This window comes from Bufo gargarizans, chromosome 7 (genome assembly GCF_014858855.1).
Source record: "Bufo gargarizans isolate SCDJY-AF-19 chromosome 7, ASM1485885v1, whole genome shotgun sequence".
Taxonomy (NCBI): Eukaryota; Metazoa; Chordata; class Amphibia; order Anura; family Bufonidae; genus Bufo; species Bufo gargarizans.
In genome coordinates this window covers 125433024-125453893 of record NC_058086.1, presented here as the reverse complement: position 1 = coordinate 125453893, position 20870 = coordinate 125433024, and the positions used below count along the sequence as shown (strand labels likewise).

Genomic DNA, 20870 nt, shown 5'->3' with positions numbered 1-20870 from the left:
GAGAAACTGCTCCATTCTGTTGAGCAGACTGAACTGGCGGTTGCTGCTACTTTGACTTCTGCTGCGGCTTCTGCTGTTTGCGGCAGCCGGAGGTGGGAGACTCTGCGTGGGGGTCTAAAAGCATTGCTATTCAGCAGTGGCGTTGCAAGGGGGGTGCGGGGGGTGCGGGCCGCACCGGGTGACACCAGTCTGATGGGGTGTCACCCGCCCCCTCCGGCCGCCGGACTGACTTACTATGTGTATTCTGACTGAGCTGATCGAGTGAAACAGCTCAGTCAGATAGCCGGCAGCAGCAGGCAGTGTAATAGGAGCCTACAGTGGAAGCTAGCCCCGCCCCTCCCTCCAACCAATCAGAGGCAGCCAGCAGTCCAGCACTGACTCACAGCACAGGGGGAGTCGTGCAGGGACTCAGAGAATCGTCTGAGGTTATTAGTTAAAAGAATCGTGAGTCACTGAGTCCCTGCCAGGCTCCCTGTCTCCTGACAAGGAAGGGGGGGTGTATTGCATGTAGCAGAGCTGTGTGTGTATAGGGTGCTATAGGGGGGTATACATTGCATGTAGCAGAGCTGTGTGTGTATAGGGTGCTTGTAGCAGAGTAGGAAGCCTGGCAGGGACTCGGTGATAGGATTCTTTTAACTAATAAACTCTTAGACAATTATCTAAATCCCTGCAATAACTATACAGTGTAATTACATCAGTCTGCTCCACTGCATTCACTGCAGCAGAGCTGTGTTTGCCAGGAGCCAGTCCCTCCAGACCTTCGGTTCACTTGAGAGCCGACTCAGCAAGTGAACCGAAGATTCGATGAGCTGCGCATGCGCATTGATCTTCAGTTTACTTGCTTCTGCCGGCTCAGGAAGTGAACCGAAGATCCGATTCATGAAAAAGATCCGAACTTCCCATCTCTAAATTGTGTAAGCCTACGTGCCAGCCTACGTGTGTGCCGTGCGGTGCGTGCGGCGCTCAGGCCCAAGGAGGCGTGACTGAGTCCGTCAGTGGGGCCGCGGCGGATGGCAGCGCCTGTGCAGCTGTCTGGAGGACTCTGGATGGAGGGAGGCGAGGAGGTGGAGCTGCTCTGCTGTGGCCTGTAAAGCTGCCTCTCCAGGCTGGCAGCAGAAGAACACAGAGAAGACTGAGTGAGGCACAACTTGTTGGCCGACCCTGCTGGACTGGAGAAGACAACTTAAGGCCCCATGCACACGGCCGTGTTTCACAGCCGTGTGCGGGCCGTGGAACCGCGGCCTGGATCCCTCCTGAGAGCAGGAGCGCACGGCGTCACTGGTTGCTATGACGCCGTGCGCTCCCTGCTGCCGGCACAGTACAGTAATACACTGGTATATGTCATACCAGTGTATTACTGTATAGCGGCGGCAGCAGGGAGCGCACGGCGTCATAGCAACCAGTGACGCCGTGCGCTCCTGCTCTCAGGAGGGATCCAGGCCGCGGTTCCACGGCCCGCACATGGCTGTGAAACACGGCAGTGTGCATGGGGCCTAAAGCTGAGACTGTGTGAGAAGTACCTTGCAATCAAAATGTGTAAAAAATGGCCTGCAAAATCCGAAAGGTGCACTTTGGAATATGTGCCCCTTTGCCCACCTTGGCAGCAAAAAAGTGTCACACATCTGGTATCGCCGTACTCAGGAGAAGTTGGGGAATGTGTTTTGGGGTGTCATTTTACATATACCCATGCTGGGTGAGAAAAATATATTTTGCCAAGATATTTCTCTCACCCAGCATGGGTATATGTAAAATGACACCCCAAAACACATTCCCCAACTTCTCCTGAGTACGGCGATACCAGATGTGTGACACTTTTTTGCAGCCAAGGTGGGCAAAGGGGCACATATTCCAAAGTGCACCTTTCGGATTTTGCAGGCCATTTTTTACACATTTTGATTGCAAGGTACTTCTCACACATTTGGGCCCCTAAATTGCCAGGGCAGTATAACTACGCCACAAGTGACCCCATTTTGGAAAGAAGACACCCCAAGGTATTCTGTGAGGGGCATGGTGAGGTTCCTAGAATTTTTTATTTTTTGTTGCAAGTTAGTGGAATATGAGACTTTGTAAGAAAAAAAAAAAAAAAAAAATCATCATCATTTTCCGCTAACTTGTGACAAAAAATAAAAAGTTCGATGAACTCACTATGCCCATCAGCGAATACCTTAGGGTGTCTACTTTCCGAAATGGGGTCATTTGTGGGGTTTTTCTACTGTTTGGCATTGTAGAACCTCAGGAAACATGACAGGTGCTCAGAAAGTCAGAGCTGCTTCAAAAAGCGGAAATTCACATTTTTGTACCATAGTGTGTAAACGCTATAACTTTTACCCAAACCATTTTTTTTTGCCCAAACTTTTTTTTTTTATCAAAGACATGTAGAACAATAAATTTGGTGAAAAATTTATATATGGATGTCGTTTTTTTTGCAAAATTTTACAGCTGAAAGTGAAAAATGTCATTTTTTTGCAAAAAAATCGTTACATTTTGATTAATAACAAAAAAAGTAAAAATGTCAGCAGCAATAAAATACCACCCAATGAAAGCTCCATTAGTGAGAAGAAAAGGAGGTAAAATTCATTTGGGTGGTAAGTTGCATGACCGAGCGATAAACGGTGAAAGGAGTGTAGTGCCGAAGTGTAAAAAGTGCTCTGGTCATGAAGGGGGTTTCAGCTAGCGGGGCTAGCTGAAAAAAAAAATAGCCATTTTTCACATAAAAATAAGTTTATGTATTGGGAATGGTATGTAATTAGGTATATTTTGCCCACATTATGTACCACATTATATAACTAAATTATTATTAACTAAGGCTACTTTCACACTTGCGTTCAGAGCGGATCCGTCACAGACGGATCCGCTCATATAATGCAGACGGTGGCTCCGTTCAGTACGGATCAGTCTGCATTATATTGTTAAAATATTTCTAAGTGTGAAAATAGCCTCAGACGGATCCGTCCAGACTTTCAATGTAAAGTCAATGTGGGACGGATCCATTTGAAGATTGAGCCATATTGTGGCATCTTCAAACGGATCCGTCCCCATTGACTTACATTGTAAGTCTGGACGGATCCGTTTGCCTCCGCACGGCCAGACGGACACCCGAATGCTGCAAGCAGCGTTCGGGTGTCCGCCTGCTGAGCGGAGCGGAGGCTGAACGCTGCCAGACTGATGCAGTCTGAGCGGATCCGCGTCCACTCAGAATGCATTAGTGCTGGACGGATGCGTTCTGGGCCGCTTGTGAGAGCCTTCAAACGGAGCTCACAAGCGGACACCCGAACGCTAGTGTGAAAGTAGCCTAAATTATTGTACCACATTATATAACTAAATCATTATATAACTAAATTATTGGTTATATGACTAAAAAATTATTGATTCCGGGGGTGACACCATTTTCTACCGCACTGGGTGACACCAGCCCTAGCAACGCCACTGCTATTCAGTAATCATCAGACTGCTTGATGTCAATGATATGCCTGTCAGAGCACAAGCAAAAGAGTATACATCTTACCATTCTGGCCAGCTTGCCTGAAGAGCCAGTTCTTTCCGGCTCCACCCCCCACTGAGAAGATTGGGTGTAGGGCTAGTGTCGCCATTTTATCATTCTCAGTCCCAGTGTCGGCGGCTATGTGTGATCGCGCGCACGCCATCAGTGGCACGTGATTCATGTTGCATTTAAATCATCTCGGCTTATACTCCTGATGAATTGCTGGGGTTACAGCAAAGAAACGTGTTGAGTTAGGAGAATTAGGACCAACAGGATAGCCTACAGTGTGAGGCGTGGGCAGGGAAAGTTACCTGGTCTAGGGAGCTCCAGCAAGTCCAGTGTACCTTAGCTCTCAGGAGAGACAGATTGGGCACGGATGATTGTGTTCATGGATGCCTGACCCTTGGTGTGTGTGTGAAGGTACCCCTGCAATAAATGTCTGCCTGCTGACACAGTATATGGCTGTCAGTAACAAGTGGGTGATACTTGCGTGCATAAATCTGGGCAGCCAAGTATATCACATTAGAGGTCCCACACTATCCCATACCCTCACTTTTTAACTTATTTACTGGGCAGATAGCCTTTTATATATTCTTGATACCAATAAAGTTTTTTTGTTTTTCGTTTGCAACATCTGCTGATCCCTGCTGAGAAAGTCTGGTGCATGACAAACCTTTCAAGAATTTCCGCTGTTTGTTGATTCTGCTGTAAAATTCCCGCGAGTTGAAATGTTGCAGACTAAGCTGTGTAATGGAAGATAGTTCTGTATCTGCAAGTCCAGGGGAGTGTTCAAAAACGCTTCCGTTACTGAGAATACAACCATCTGCATCCGTTATGAACGGATCCGGTTGTATTACCTTTAACATAGTCAAGACTGATCCGTCATGAACTCCATTGGAAGTCGATGGGGGATGGATCAGTTTCCTATTGTGTCAGAGAAAACGGATTTGTCCCCATTGACTTGCATTGTGGGTCATGATGGATCCGTCTTGCTTCACATCCCAGGATGGAAAGCAAACCGGATCATGCTGTGGTTTGCTCTTCGGTATGAGAACAGAACAGAATGCATTTTGGAGCCTACCGTTCTGTTCAGTTACGTTTTGTCCCCATTGACAATGAATGAGGACAAAAGTTGTTGTTTTTTCCGGCATTGAGACCCTATGACGGATCTCAATACCGGAAAATATTAATGCTAGTGTGAAAGTAGCCTAATCCGATTATGTAAAAGAAAACAGTTCCAGTGCATCAACTATGCATCCATTTGCATCAGTTAGGCACAGGGTCCTGTAAAAAAACAAAACAAAAAACGGATCCTGTTGTACCTTTGGCACCCGTTTGAGTCATTTCTGTCAGAGATCCGTAAATGTGGGGGGGGGGGGGGGGGGGTTCTGCATGTAGGAATTGTTTTCCATCTAAAAAAACGATCTGTGATGGAAATGACTGAAACGGATGCCAAATGTGCAGACGCATCTGTTATTTTTTTTTAAATGTCCTGTAAAAAATGGATTATGTGCATAAAGGCTCATGCACACGATTGTATGTATTTTGCAGTCCACGAAACGGATTACATCCATGTGACGTCCATGTTGCATCCATTATTTGTGGATCCATTGTAACAATGCCTGTCCTTGTCTGCAAAACGGACAAGAATAGGACATGTTCTATTTCATTTTTTATTTTTTGCAGACTGGACGTACGGAATATACACAGTCATTTCCTTTTTGCACATGATGCATAACTCAAGCACAGGATATATATATATATTTTTATTTTTTTACACGATCCTGTATTCTCAGTTTTTCTGAAGGCTCAGAATAACGGAAAATGAAACAGGGATGTGAACTCCCCCTCACTTGTGTGTCTTTTTAATTTCTACTGATGAAAAAACAGCAGTTAGGATTTTGTCTTTTTTTTTTTTTTGTGCTTATGACTATATATTTCTTGAATGAATATATGTCTCTATGCAATGGAAAGAAGACATATCCATGGAGCTCTTGATATTTAAAATTCACAGCAGGTCAAGATTAGTGTTGATCACGAATATTCGAATTTCTAATTTTTATCGTGAATATAGGTACTTCGAAAATTTGCGAATATTTCTAATATAGTTATATATATTCGTAATTTTGAATATTACATTTTTTTCCTTTTTATTATTTTATTTATTTAATCAGTACACATGATCCCTCCCTGCTTCTAGCTTGTGGGCCAATAAGAAGGCTGCAATATACTTTACTTTAGGAGTAGTGATGTTTGCAAATTTTGCTCTATATTTATTCGCTATATTGCTATATATTCTTGTTTTAGAATATTCCAGATATTCGAAAAAACGAAGTTATAGCAATATAGCGAATATTTGAAAAAAAAAAACGAATATAGAGCAATTTAGCTAATATAGTGCTATAATCTTCTTTGTCTAATAGTTGTAAGTTGAAAAATTCGCAATAAAAATTAGAATCCGAAAATTCGAATTACGAAAATTTGCATAGTACACAATCATTACCTTTCCGATTTTTCAAGTAAAAATGAATGAATTTTCGAATATTTGACGAATATTCTAAAAATATTCGCGAAATATCGCGAATTCGAATATGACCCCTGCCGCTCATCACTAGTCAAGATGAGATTATATCTAAATGTAAAGCTAATGCCTCAAGAGAAAAGTAATCTGAGTCATAACAGATGAGCGAATTTCTGGTTAAGAAATTAATTAGCGATTAGTTTACTGGTAAAAGGTCAATTGCGTTATGGATTCCGTTACCACAGACCATAACGCAATTCTATGACGGAATGCATAATGGAATGCCTTTAGAGGCATTCCGATAATCATTTGTTGTAATAGAAGTCTATGGGTTGCATAACGGATCCGTCCCGTTTCCGTTATGCAGGAGAGGACTCCCCTGCATAACGGAACAAATTAGTTTTGAAAACCATAGACTTCTATTATAATGGAATGAATAACGGAGTGCCTCTAAAGGCATTATGCATTCCGTCATAGAATTGCATTATGGCCCATTGTAATGGAATCCATAACGCAAGTCACCTTTTACCAGTAAACGAAGCGTGAACAAATTTGAAAATATTACATTTGCTCATCTCTAGTCATAATGGGGTACACTACTTGTAAATATGGAATATGCACACTCCTAGGGTATTGAAAATTTAAAATATGCATTTTTTTTTTCCAAGGGGCTATACAATGCCAGAATCCACCGAAAATAGAAAATGGTATCATTGAATCCGCTAATCAAGAAATATATGCAACTGATGATGTTGTGAAATACAGCTGTAGATCAGGATTTCACATCAGTGGGTCAGATCAAAGCACTTGCGTGAATGGACACTGGTCAGCATTACCAACATGCACAGGTAAGACTTTCAAGATGTTTCTACATGTTGTACATTATATAAGTATTGTCATAAAAGATATGGTACAAGTCCAACTTTACATATGTTACTTTTTTATTTTACATCATGTTTTGCTTTGGTTTAGATACTGTTCACACTGCCATTATGCCTAGTGTATAAACAGTATAGCTATAACACTGCTGAATCCTTTGTATAAAGCAGGGATGGCCAACCTGCAGCTCTCCAGCTGTTGTAAAACTACGATTCCTACTATGCCCTGCTGTAGGTTGATAGCTGTAGGCAGTCTAGGCATGCTGGGAGTTTTGCAACAGGTAGAGAGCTGGAGAGCCACAGGTTGGCCACTCTCGGTATAAAGGATCCAAAAGGTGACCAAAGTAAAACCACTGCTTTTCATATAGGAGGTTTGTCGGGATTATATCTGGAGCCCCAATAGAAAGCCCTAGTGCAGATGTGCACAGAACAACTTTGTGCAAATATAAAACTTATAGTGAGCACCCACGCTACCTTATCAGCCCAGTTTAATTGTCGCTGCTGAGTTCCTGGATGGGGGTACCTGCCTATAGTCCCTCTTTTTAAACTGTTGACATATATATTGTGGTAAGGTGAACAGAAAAGTGTATCGTAAAGTCCTGGATGGGGTGTATATCCCACCCAGCTTCCTCAACTGGGTGAGGTAAATTAAAATCCAGAAGGTTAAAATGGTCTCAGCAATGTGTAGGTTGCTAAGACAGTTTTGTTAAGTTTATGGGCTGGATTTTATTGGACTGGGAGAAGGTAGGATTGGTAAAGGGACCTCCCCAGTCCAACCCATTCTGGGACAGGTTTTCCCCTAGCCTGAGGGATCCCAGCTCAAGCCAGCTGGCATCATCAAGAGGAAATAAAGCACAGTCCAGGCTGTCAGTCTGGGGAGAGTAATGCATGGAGAAAGTCTGGGAAGCTGGCTGCCCTGTTGGCTAGAGAAGCCAAATTCTTTGTGTGAACGGTGTTTAATAGGTGAGTTTGGAACTTCACTGGCAGGTGTTTGTTTTAGTTTGGTTTATATTTTGTGGTGTTGGACCTTCACCTTACCCAGTGAATTATAACTGGGGTTGCCTGTATTGCCGGAGTGTGATAAATAAAGCAACATTTGGACTTTACCCCTGTGGTCTGCAAGAGAATCTGTCATCGCCGCCCTACCTGAGAGTGTAACCCCTTACAATATATATATATATATATATATATATATATATATATATGAGAAGAAAAAAGGACAGCACTCCGAGTAAAATTTAGTGATGTTTAATCACCCATGTGAAGGCAACGTTTCAGCTCATACAAGAGCCTTTCTCGAGAAAGGCTCTTGTATGAGCTGAAACGTTGCCTTCACATGGGTGATTAAACATCACTAAATTTTACTCGGAGTGCTGTCCTTTTTAATTCTCCTATTGACGGGGTAAGCTGCTACATCCCTGGACATAGCACCCTCATTGTTTCCAGTGCCGCCATTGTTTTCCTTTATATATATATATATATATATATATATACACATACATATATACAAACAAATAGGGACCCGAGCTGAAATCTATACAGGCTGGCTTAAGTTTGATTATAGCGATGTGGATGACCCCCAATAGGTCTAATGCATTAAAGGGGTTGTCATCCCTTAGGTGAAAATAAAACCAAAACAATTTTTTTGTCACCTTGCCCCATAAAGTGTAATATTGAATGATCAAAAAAAATCATATGTACCCAAATATGGTACCAATAAAAATGTCAACCCTTCCTGCAAAAAAACTAGCCCCTGCACAATTGTCACCGCCAGACATCTGAGAAGCTCTAACAGACGTTCTTCAGAACCTCCTGCTTGAGGTTCTTTTGTTTTGCTTTCGTTTTGTCATCTCGTTTCCCTCTCTCAGCTGTCATCTAGTTGCACTAATTGCATCCCTTTAAATCCCCCCCCCCATACTGCATCACTTTGCGGTTTATACAACTTCCTGGAGTGTTTGCATGCTGGATGCTACAACTGATGCTTCTACAGATAAGTCTGTTCATTTATTTGTGTTTTCCTGTTTGCTTGATCCTAGGTGACCCTGACTCCCTCCGTATTAAGTGTAGGGAGCCGGTGGTCGTGTCCCCTCACTATTATAGGGTGTTCAGGTGTCATACAGTCGAGGAATAAGGGTATGCAATTTTCTACCATTGAGATTTTTGCATAGGCTGAGAGTAAGGGAGAGAGCTAGGGCTGTTACAGGGCTTACCCTTTGGTTCCTTAGTTTTGGATCAAGTCAGTCAGATCTTCAATTTAATGAAAACAGCGAATAAACTGAAACAGGCTGTTTTTCAGCTGATCATAAGTTTAGGACCACACCTCCAAAAAAAACTAAACCCCCCAAAAACAGAAATACAAATTCCAAACATGAACTTAGTAATGAGTAGCTCCGCCGTTATTGTTTATCATTTCAAAAATTCGTTTCGGCATGCTTGATGCAAGCATTTCCATGAGGTGAGCGGGAACATTTCTCCAAATGGTGAATATGGCCGCACGAAGGCCATCTACTGTCTAGAACTGTCGTCCATTTTTGTAAACATCCCTTGCCATCCATCCCCAAATGTTCTCAATTGGATTTAGATCAGGGGAACACGCAGGATGGGCCAAAAGAGTGATGTTATTCTCCTGGAAGAAGTCCCTTGTCCTGCGGGCATTGTGTACTGTAGCGTTGTCCTGTTGAAAAACCCAGCGGCCGTTTGACGCCCCTGCACTTCCTGAAGCTCCATTGTTCCACTGAAGGAAAAAGCACCCCAGACCATTATGGTGCCCCCTCCACTGTGGCATGTAGAAAACATCTCAGGTGGGATCTGCTTGTCATGCCAGTAACGTTGGAAACCATCAAGGTTAAAATTTTTCTCATCAGAGAATAAAACTTTCTTCCACCTTTGAATGTCCCATGTTTGGTGCTCTCTTGCAAAGTCCAAACGAGAAGTTCTGTGGCGTTCAAGGAGACGAGGTCTTTGAAGACGTTTTTTGTTTTTGAAGCCCTTCAGTCTCAGATGCCGTCTGATGGTTATGAGGCTGCAGTCAGCAACAGTAAGGGCCTTAATTTGGGTCGAGGATCGTCCAGTGTTTTGACGGACAGCCAATTGGATCCTCTGGCTCAGTGCTGATGACATTTTTTGGGGTCATCCACTTGACTTGTTTGTTCCATAACCCTCAGGATCATTTAAGAAATTCCAAATGACTGTCTTACTGCGTCCCACCTCAGCAGCGATGACACGCGGCGAGAGACCCTGCTTATGCAGTTCAACAACCCAACCACGTTCAAAAAGGGAGAGTTTTTTTGTCTTTGCCATCACAATGTGTGACTACCTGACAGAGAATGATAATGAATCCACATTTTAGGGTACTTTCACACTAGCGTTTTTCTTTTCCGGCACGGAGTTGCGTCCTAGGGGCTCTATACCAGAAAATAATGCATTCTGAATGGAGAGCAATCCGTTCAGGATGCATCAGGACGTCTTCAGTTCAGTCATTTTGACTGATCAGGCAAAAGATAAAACCGCAGCATGCTACGGTTTTATCTCTGGCGAAAAAAAACTGAAGATTTGCCTGAATGCCGGATCCAGCATTTTTGCCCATAGGAATGTATTAGTGCCGGATCTGGCATTCAAAATACCGGAATGCACCCGCACTAAATCCAGACCCATTCACTTCTATGGGGTTGTGCACATGAGCTGTGATTTTCACACATCACTTGTGCGTTGCGTGAAAATCGCAGCATGCTCTATGTTGTGCGTTTTTCACGCAACGCAGACCCCATAGAAGCTAATGGGGCTGCGTGAAAATCGCAAGCATCCGCAAGCAAGTGCGGATGCGGTGCGATTTTCACTCATGGTTTCTAGGAGACAGTCTATTCACTGTATTATTTTCCCTTATAACATGGTTATAAGGGAAAATAATAGCATTCTTTAATACAGAATGCATAGTAGAAGGTCAATATAATAAACATTGGTGGCGCAGTGTGCCCCCTCAATATAATAAACATTGGTGGCGCAGTGTGCACCCCCCAACACCCCAGTATAATAAACATTGGTGGCGCAGTGCCAATGAGGGTTAAAAAATAAAATAAAAATTATTAACTCACCTCCAATTGATCGTCTCATGTTCTTTCTTCAGGACCTGTCAAAGGACCTGTGGTGACATCACTGTGCTCATCACATGATACATCGCATGATTCATCACCATGGTAATGGACCATGTGACGAGCTCAGTGACTTCACCACAGGTCCTGAAGAAAGAACAGGAGACCGACAGCTACGCGATCAACTGGAGGAGGTGAGTTCATTTAAAAAAAATAATAATTTGACCCTCATTGGCACTTCCTACTGAGCCACCAATGTTTCTTATACTGGGGTGTTGGGGGGGGGGCACACTGTGCCAATGTTTCTTATACTGGGGTGTTGGGTGGGGCACACTGTGCCACCAATGTTTCTTATACTGGGGTGTTGGGGGGGCACACTGTGCCACCAATGTTTCTTATATTGGGGTGTTGGGGGGGGGCACACTGTGCCACCAATGTTTCTTATATTGGGGTGTTGGGGGGGCACACTGTGCCACCAATGTTTCTTATACTGGGGTGTTGGGGGGGCACACTGTGCCACCAGTGTTTCTTATACTGGGGTGTTGGGGGGGCACACTGTGCCAATGTTTCTTATACTGGGGTTTTTGGGGGGCACACTGTGCCACCAATGTTTCTTATACTGGGGTGTTGGGGCGGGGGGCACACTGTACAGGGAGTCTAAGAAAGAATTGAATGAGTCACTAACTAAGTCGAATCTTTAGATTCTTTTCACCTGTGACTCATTTGATTCTTTCTTAGACTCCCTGTACTTGTGTCAGTAACTCAGAGCTGCTAGTGCTTGTCTTGCCTCAGCTCTGATTGGTTGGTGGGCGGGGAGGGGAGGGGCTGGCAGAAGCAGCTTCCACTCTAGGATCAGATTACACTCCTCCCTAGCCCCTCCCCTCCCTGCTGCCAGCGGCTCTGCTATTGTCTATGTGCTGTGACCGAGCTGACTCAGACTGAGAAGAACATCGGAGGCGGGGCAGAGAACTATCAGCTTCTGTGCCCGTCGCTGTTCAACTGCAGAGCTGCCGCGGAGAGTCTAGTCGCAAAGGACGACAAGACTAAAAAGTCTTGTCGCCATTTGCAAATTCTAAGTCGCATTGGCGACCATTTTGGTCGCCATCTGGAGCCCTGTATATACACACATACATAGATATATACATATACTGTGTGTGTATATGTGTGTATGTGTGTGTATATATATATATATATATATATATATACATACAGCCTGGGGACAGATACCCATATACTGGGCCCACATACAGGGGACCCATATGTCCCTATTGGCCATACAGGGCCAATATATAGAAATATATACATATATATTCAAATCTCTCCCTTCTCTCTACAATAAGCCACTTAAGGCTTTTCACCATAGCACTTGCACCCCAAGAACAAATTGCTGGATTAACAGAGCTGTAAAATGGCTATTTGGATCCCCAAATAATCTTTCCCTGCACTTGTAAATCGCTTTTTTTAGCACTGTCCCTAGCTCCTTCTGACCTCTCTCCCTGCACTAAGATGCTGTGAAATAATTCCTCCCTATCCTTTCCCTGCACTTATAAATCATTTTTTCAGTTTCTTTGTTCGCAATGAGGTTTTCCCTATTGCTGTCTCTAGCGCCCTCTCATGTCTGTCCGTGCAATGAGAACGCTGGAAATTGGCAGAACCTAAAATGGCTGCTGTATTTATAGGGCTGTGACATCACAGGGCTGGATGGCTACTGATTGGCTGCATGCATGTATGTCAATCTGGGTGATTCCGCCTTCCCAGTGTTCCTTGCCCCATGTCCTCAGTCCTCACACGTGTAGCCGCCATTTTAGGAAAAATTGCAATTCATTCCCACGAAGCGCGAGGAAATTCGCATTCGTTGCAAATCAAATTTTTCCTGAAATTTGGATCGAATTCCACTTCGTCAGGTTTGATATATATTGAGATGAGCTAATCTCTAGATATCATATATTTTTATATATATTTTTTATATTTTTATTAATCAATTATGACCACCCACTTGCAATAGTTTTATCTTGACAACAGTATTGATTTAAGATGCATTTTAGAGATATGATTTTACTCATGATATATTTCAGAAACACTTTTTTGAATTAATTCCCTTTTTTATATATGTATTTTTTTTTCTATATATGTATCTGCGTGTACCTTACCCTACTATTACTGTCTGTTTTTTGTATATCACTAGTATAATACTATTTTTCCTAATTTATGGAATCTGATCACCTTTTAGACTTGAAAAAGGAGTGTTTTTCAACTCCGAAACACATTGTTACCTATATGTTAATGAAATAGAATCGTCTCCATTCACTCGAGGTCGTGGTTTTTGCGCCAAAAAGTATTGAAAACAGTGGACCCCTATCACTCTACACCCTTTTTATTGTCTCACATAGAGCTTACCAGGAGGCTTAACATAACTGCTGGCCGCAACATCAATATCTTCAGCACCTGGTCTGCTCAACTGTTGCAGTGGATACAGTGTTCCACAACATAGACGGTCGTTACATAGTTTCAGTACAGATGACAATACTCTGAATACTACTGCGGAGCAATCCTCCCCACCTGCGCACTTGCTAATATTGAGGAGATGGGGAGAAACCCCCCCCTCCACCACAAATCCTGTACCCTTCCCAATATGACTAATCGCTCATTTTGGGAATAGATAAGTTGTCAACCTAACCCAGACACACCCACGATCCTTCCCTTGGCCTGCGCACCCAAAAACTTTTTTTAAATGTGCTGTGATCGTTCTCAATGTATATAGTCCTGACAAAGGGGCCAATTCAGCCCCTGAAATGCATAGACTACCTGTGAATAAAGATTATTCTTCATCACCTACATCGCTCCTGATGTATGTTTCATCCAAGTCCAGGCAGCGCCTTCCATGATCCTGAACCTTTTTTTCCATGTATCTATTAAGTCTGTTGTTCGCTCCAGAGCAGCACAGAGGACCACGGCTGCAGCCTAGGACAACCACCTACTTGTCGGGAGTGTAAATAACCAATCAAGGATTCTACAGTTGTTGTGACCCCTCATAACACTATCTGGTAATCACACTTGTGTGTCTTCTAACCTACTGCTAAATAACTTATATCGCACATGTGGCGCCCTATTCTTCCTATTTATATTCTTACATATTTGGCTGAGGTATGGCGGAGATGAATGGCCTCTGGATACCAAGTTGCATAGTCCAATACCACTATGTGTTGGTGTCCCAGGCCGACTTTACCATGGGTCCCACAAGATCAATAGCGAGCCACTCAATAGGTACCTCTATAATGGGAAGAGGTACCAGTGGACTATGGAAATTCACTGTGGGAGCAGTAATCTGACACTCTGGACACGACTCACAAAACCTCCTAACCTCTTTATACACTAGGCAAAAAGCACCGCTGGAGTATACGCTCTAGTGTCTTTTTGACCGCAAGATGACCTTCCATTACATGTGTGTGAGCCAAGTCTAATACTGCCCAACGATCAGGCTGTGGCACTACTAGCTCCTCCACTACCTCCTGTCGGACCTTGTTGACACGGTACAATCAGTCCTGAGAAACAGCCATATGGGGAAACACCGCTTCTGGCTCGGTTGTTGGGCTACCACATTGAATATATTCACTCTCTCTCTGTCCTGTACCAGAGTGGAGTCCTGTAGTTGGGCATTCCGAACATGTCCTGGGACACCTCCAGCTTCGGGATATACAGTTGTGTTAAAAATAATAGCAGTCAGACATCACTAACCTGATCAATAACTGTTTTTGAGATAAATTATATTTCTACATGGCAAATAATTTACTAGCAGGTGTAGTAGAGTAATAGAAACCCAACAGTCATGACATGAATGCTGCTGATTCTCTGTAATTCAATCACTTATTGAAAGGGGCATGTAAAAATTAATAGCAGTGTTGAGTTCAATGAATTAGTTAATTAATTCTTTGAAAAAAAGGTGGCAATTATTGCCCTTATTTAAGGAAGGAAGGCAGCAAATGTTGTACATGCTGGTTACAGTGCATTTCTCTCTGAAATTCTGATGAAAATGGGTTGTTCCAGACATTGTCCAGAAGAACAGCGTACCTTGATTAAAAAGTTGATTGGAGAGGGGAAAACGTATAAAGAAGTGCAGAAAATGATAGTCTGCTCAGCTAAAATCATTGCAAATGCTTTAAAATGGCAACCAAAACCTGAAAGACGTGGAAGAAAGCAAAAAACTACCATTCAAATGGATAGAGGAATAGACAAAATTGCAAGGACTCAGCCAACAATCAGCGCCAGGAAGATCAAAGAAGGTCTAAAGTTACTTGTGAGTACTGTTACAATTAGAAGACACCTATGTGAAGCCAAGCTATCTGAAAGAATCCCCTGCAAAGTCCCACTGTTGAAAAAAAGACATGTGCTGAAGAGGTTACAATTTGCCAAAGATCACATTGACTGGCCTAAAGAGACATTTTGTGGACTGATGAAAGTAAGATTGTTCTTTTTGAATCTAGTGGACGGAGACATTTTGTCAGATGACCCCCAAATACTGAATTCAAGCCACAGTACACTGTGAAGACAGTGAAGCATGGTGGCACAAGCATCATGATATGGGGATGTTTCTCATACTAAGGTGTTATTTATCGCATACCAGGGATCATGGATCAGTTTGAATACATCAGAATACTTGAAGAGGTCGTGCTGCCTTATGCTGAAGAGGAAGTGCCTTTGAAATGGGTGTTCCAGCAAGACAATGACCGCAAACACACCAGTAAACGTGCAACATCTTGGTTCCAGACCAACAAGATTTACGTTATGGAGTGGTCAGCCCAATCCCCGAATCTTAATCCAATAGAAAACTTGTGGGGTGACATTAGAAATGCAGTTTATGAGGCAAAACCAAGAAATAGAGAAGAACTGTGGAATGTAGTCCAATCATCCTGGGCTGGAATACCTGTTCACAGGGGCCAGACTTTGGTTGACTCCATGCAACACAGATGTACAGCAGTTCTCAGAAACAGTTATACTACTAAATATTAGTTAAGTGATTCAAAGGAAAGCAAAATCTTCAAACATTTTTCAGTTTATATAGTGAATGTTTGAGTTTGGCAAGAAGAATACACTGGTCGGACGGCAGATTCTCCCGCTCTGCTGTTTGTTCAAAAACTGTCAGAAAGGCCTCCACGTCATCTTCTGGAGTCATCTTCCTCAATGCTGACCAAACTTTATCCCAGGCCTCTGGCTGGTGCTGGGTCGCTGCTGGTGGTGTCACCCTCAGGGCCGCAATCTGCTGTAGCAACAGGCTGTTGGTCTGTAGCTGTTGTGAATAGGCCTGTTGTTGCTGCGCATTGGCCAGCACCAGCTGCTTCAGTATTTCCTCCATCTCAGATGTGTATGCCTTACTGGTCTGCCAGCATCCTCCACCATATGTAATGCCGTGGCTCCTATCACCAGTTTTGAAGAAAGGCAGGGACACTACAAAGTCTTTTCCACACAGGTTATTGCTTGTTCCAGCCAACTTACAGTTTAGTTACAGCCGGATCCCGCCCGGTCAGGTAATCAGTCCACAGGCCAGTGTTGGTTTCACATGTGCCTTGCAGTGTGTGATCTGCAGCCTCTCACTCAACAACCACCATGCTTCCTGCTGCTCCTTTTTAAAACACATGGATATGAGCCACGTATAAACCCCGGAGTGGATCGCGGGAGTAAGCACCCACCCACCTTTTTGCTTACTCCTAGTAAAAGCCAGGCGCGGATTAGCTGATACCAGCTATACTAGGTAGCGTCAGTGTTCACTATCCATCTTAGTGGACACTCTATCTAGCGGCTTCAACTCCACCAAGGCCAGGTACCTTGGTGGCACATCTCAGGGGCATCTAATATGTTAGCTGCACCATTCTCGGAGACCTGTACCTTCCTTCGTATATAAGGCCTGTCACTGCCTCACAGGGTGTAAATCTGTGAGGGAGGGCCAGAATCGACAGAATGTAACTGTGTTGTTAGTACATTATTACATGACTTGGGGCCCGACGTTTGATTGTCTAGACAGGGCATTTTGATAGTACTATAGATGGCCTTGCGGTTTGCCCGGCGGTCGTTTCGCTGCGAACTTTGCTCGTTCACGATACGCCGAACATGCGAACCTAAGGCGATATTTGCACGCGCCATTTTTTTTGCATAGCACCGAAATTTGACCCATGACACATCCATCAGGTGGGACAAGACAGCCAATTGAGATGTTTGAGCACATGGACACACACCCAACCCTATAAAAGAACCCTATCTGGCAGCTATTTTACATTGTGTTTTGCCAGTGTAGGGAGAGGTTGCATTTTGGAGCAGGAACAGTTAGGGACACCAAACGCTAGCTAATAGGGCCACAAAAGTCCTTTTAAAGACTGGTATAGGTGTGCTATTGATAGGTGTGATATACTTATAATATACTTTCTTACATAGAAAGTATATTATTAGTGTATTTGTATTGTGCAGAAGTTGTGTGTGGTTCTGCTGCGATACCGCAGCTAGATAGAGGGACAAATGCTATAGGAGTAACTAATTGCAATGGGTGTAATATACCTGTTGCCCCCCCAAAAAAAATTGGTTGAGGGCTGCGATATACCTTCTTCCACAAAATCCTGATTGAGGGCTGCGATACACCTGCTTCCACAAAATACTGATTGAGGGGTGCCATATACCAGTTTCCGCCAAATACTGATTAAGGGGTGCTATATACATGTTTCCGCCAAATACTGATTGAGGGGTGCCATATACCTGTTTCCACCAAATACTGATTGAGAAGTGCCATATACCTGTTTCCACAAAATACTGATTGAGGGGTGCCATATACCAGTTTCCACCAAATAGTGATTGAGGGGTGCTATATACCTGTTTCCGCCAAATACTGATTGAGGGGTGCCATATACCTTCTCCCACAAAATACTGATTAAAGGATGCTATTGATATATACCATCTTCTACCAAATACTGGTTAAGGGGTGCAATACATCTTTTCCACCAAATATAGATTGAGGGCTGTGATACACCTGCTCCCACAAAATACTAATTGAGGGGTGCCATATACCTTTTTCCGCCAAATACTGATTGAAGGGTGCTATATGCCGTTTTCTGACAAATACTGATTGAGGGGTGCCATATACCTTCTTCCACTCAATACTGATTGAGAAGTGCTATATTCCTGTTTCTGCCAAATACTGATCGAGGGGTGCCATATACCTTCTTCCACTAAATACTGATTGAGGGGTGCTATTGCTATATACCTTCTTCCACCAAATACTGATTGAGGGGTGCAATACACCTTTTTACGTCAAATACTAATTGAGACACCACCACCACTACCGATGCACAGCCATTATCGGCATCGGATGAGGAAGAGGAGGTACCCAGATCAGCCCAAGGAGGATGGTCCCCGCTGTTGCTGCCTACTCTAAAATCCCTAATGTCAGTGGTGGTGAAGTTGACGATAATGACGTTTTGATGGGCATCACATGGGTGCCCACTAGAGAGGAAGAGGACGGGAGTTTAGAGGGAGAGACGGAGTAGCAGAGAGGAAGCAGGCAGAACTCACAGTGCATAGGAGGCAGAAAGCAGACTGCAAATGTATCTGGAGCGAGTCATGCACCATGCACGGTCACATCTGGCACTCCCAGGATGCCGGCACATGGCTCCGCAGTGTGGGCTTTTTTTTACGTGTCAGCTGCTGCAGCCAGCCAGTAGCGCGGGGGCAACACGTGAGGTGCGCGGTGGACCGATGAGGGGCCAAATTATAACACACAGTTCATCAGTTTACGGTTAGCAGAAAGTGTCGAGAAGTCAGGGGCAATCCAGGCATTTATAAGAGTCAACCGGTCAACATTTTCAGTTGACAGGTGGATGCGATTATCAGTTATTATGCCCCCAGTAGCACTAAATACACACTCTGACAAAATACTGGCGGCGGGGCAGGTCAGCACCTCCAAGGCTTAGAGTGCCAGTTCTTGCCTTAATTCTGAGCAGCAAGCATTTGACTAGACACAGAAGTGGGATGGTTACATAGAAACATAGAATGTGTCGGCAGATAAGAACCATTTGGCCCATCTAGTCTGCCCAATAACTATGCTGATAATAGCATTATTGCTGCTCACCATCTGTATTGATTCCTCAAAGTTGCGTAAAACCTCACAGAGGTCAGACATCAATGCCCACTCGTCGCTTGTGAAGCGCAGAAGCTGACTAGAAAGGTGACGACCATGTTGCAGCTGGTATTCCATTACTGCCCTCTACTGCTCACAAAGCCTGGCCAACATGTGGAACGTCCAGTTCCAGTGCATGCTCACATCGCACAATAGTCGGTGAGCTGGCAATTGCAAGCGCTGCTGCAGAGTTGACAGACCGGCGGAAGCTGTCGATGACTTGCGGAAATGGGCACAGACGCGGCGAACCTTCACCAGTGGCTCAGGCAAATTGGGGTAGGTTTTGAGAAACCGCTGAATCACTAGGTTGAACACGTGGGCTAGGCAGGGTATGTGTGTGAGCTTGCCGAATTTCAAAGCCGCCACCAAGTTACGTCCATTATCAGACACAACAATGCCTGGTTCTAGGTTGAGTGGCGAGAGCCACAGCTCAGTCTGGTCCTTTATCCCCTGCAACAGCTCTGCGGCGGTGTGCTGTTTGTCACCTAAGCAGATCAGTTTAAGAATGGCCTGTTGCCACTTCCCCACTGCAGTGCTACACTGCTTCCAGCTACTGACTGATGTCTGACTGGTGCTGCAAGATGATATTTCAGAGGTGGAAGTAGAGGAGGAGGCGGAGGAGGAGAAGAGTGGGTTGCAGCCACTAACATAGGTGGTGGCGGAAACCCTGATAGAAGTAGGGCCCGTAATCCCTGGCATCAGTAGCACCTGTGCCATCCCAGCATACGACTCACTCCTGGCCTCCACAGCGTTCACCCAGTGTGCCGTCAGGGAAATATAGCGTTTTTGGCCAAAAGCACTTTTCCATGTGTTAGTAGTTAAGCGGACCTCCCCAATAACTGCGTTTTTCAGGGCACGGGTGATACGGGACACATGCTGGTGTAAGGATTGGACTGCTCACCGTGAAAAATATTGGCGGCTGGGGACAAAGTAACGCAGGACGGCCACCACCATCAGGCTGCAGAAAGGCTCAATGTCAACAAGCCTAATTGGCAACATTTCCATGGCCAGCAATTTGGAAAGGTGCACATGTAGTGCTAAGGCCTGTGGGTGGGTGTCACGGCTGAGGGTGGGGAAAACCCTCAGCCGTGCGGTGCCAGGAGATGGAAGGGTTGTCACTTGGCCAGAACCACAGAATTAGGGAGCAGGTCACCTCCTAGCGCTTCCCTAATCTGACCCTGACTCCTAGCTGTATGGGCCGCCCTTAAAGGTAGGAGGGCCCATACTCAGGAACCTATGATCCCTACTGACCCTCCGTCGTTCCCTGAGCTAGGAGCTGGGTAGACAGCCCGTTCCTCGTGGAGACGGGGAAACAGGAGTCTAATGTGGCCAAGCTACAAAGGGAAACAGAAACAGCTATGGCAGTGACAGGCAAAAGTAATCCACACAACACTCACCTGCCACAGACAACACAACCAGGAACCCATGTGCAGGTGCTGTTAGTTCAAGACACCAAGGAACACAGCACACACCAGACATCACACAGGAACCCTGGACCATAAGCTGCAATAATACAAAAAAAACCACACACACCTAGATAACACTGTGTAACAAAGTTTTATGACCAGAAGGGAGGCCCCCACTGGTAGATGGTAATACACAGGAGGCTGCTCCAGCTATGCCTGGCTGAAGCAACCTACTGAGCCAAGCCAAAGACAGAGGCTTTATAGGCCTAAGTGGCCACACCCAACGGTCAGACACACCCAGTGACTCACACAAACTGGGAAGGGAGTTAACCCTTCCAGCA

General features: G+C 44.5%; 1 protein-coding gene across 1 annotated transcript in view; it reads left to right on the top strand.

Moving 5' to 3' along the window:
• LOC122944191 (complement receptor type 1-like) overlaps positions 1–20870 on the top strand; it is a 380940-nt gene that overhangs the window by 357251 nt on the left and 2819 nt on the right. The window contains exon 16 of the mRNA XM_044302417.1: positions 6671–6850. Coding sequence (XP_044158352.1) covers positions 6671–6850 — 180 coding nt within the window. The remainder of the gene's footprint in view (positions 1–6670; positions 6851–20870) is intronic.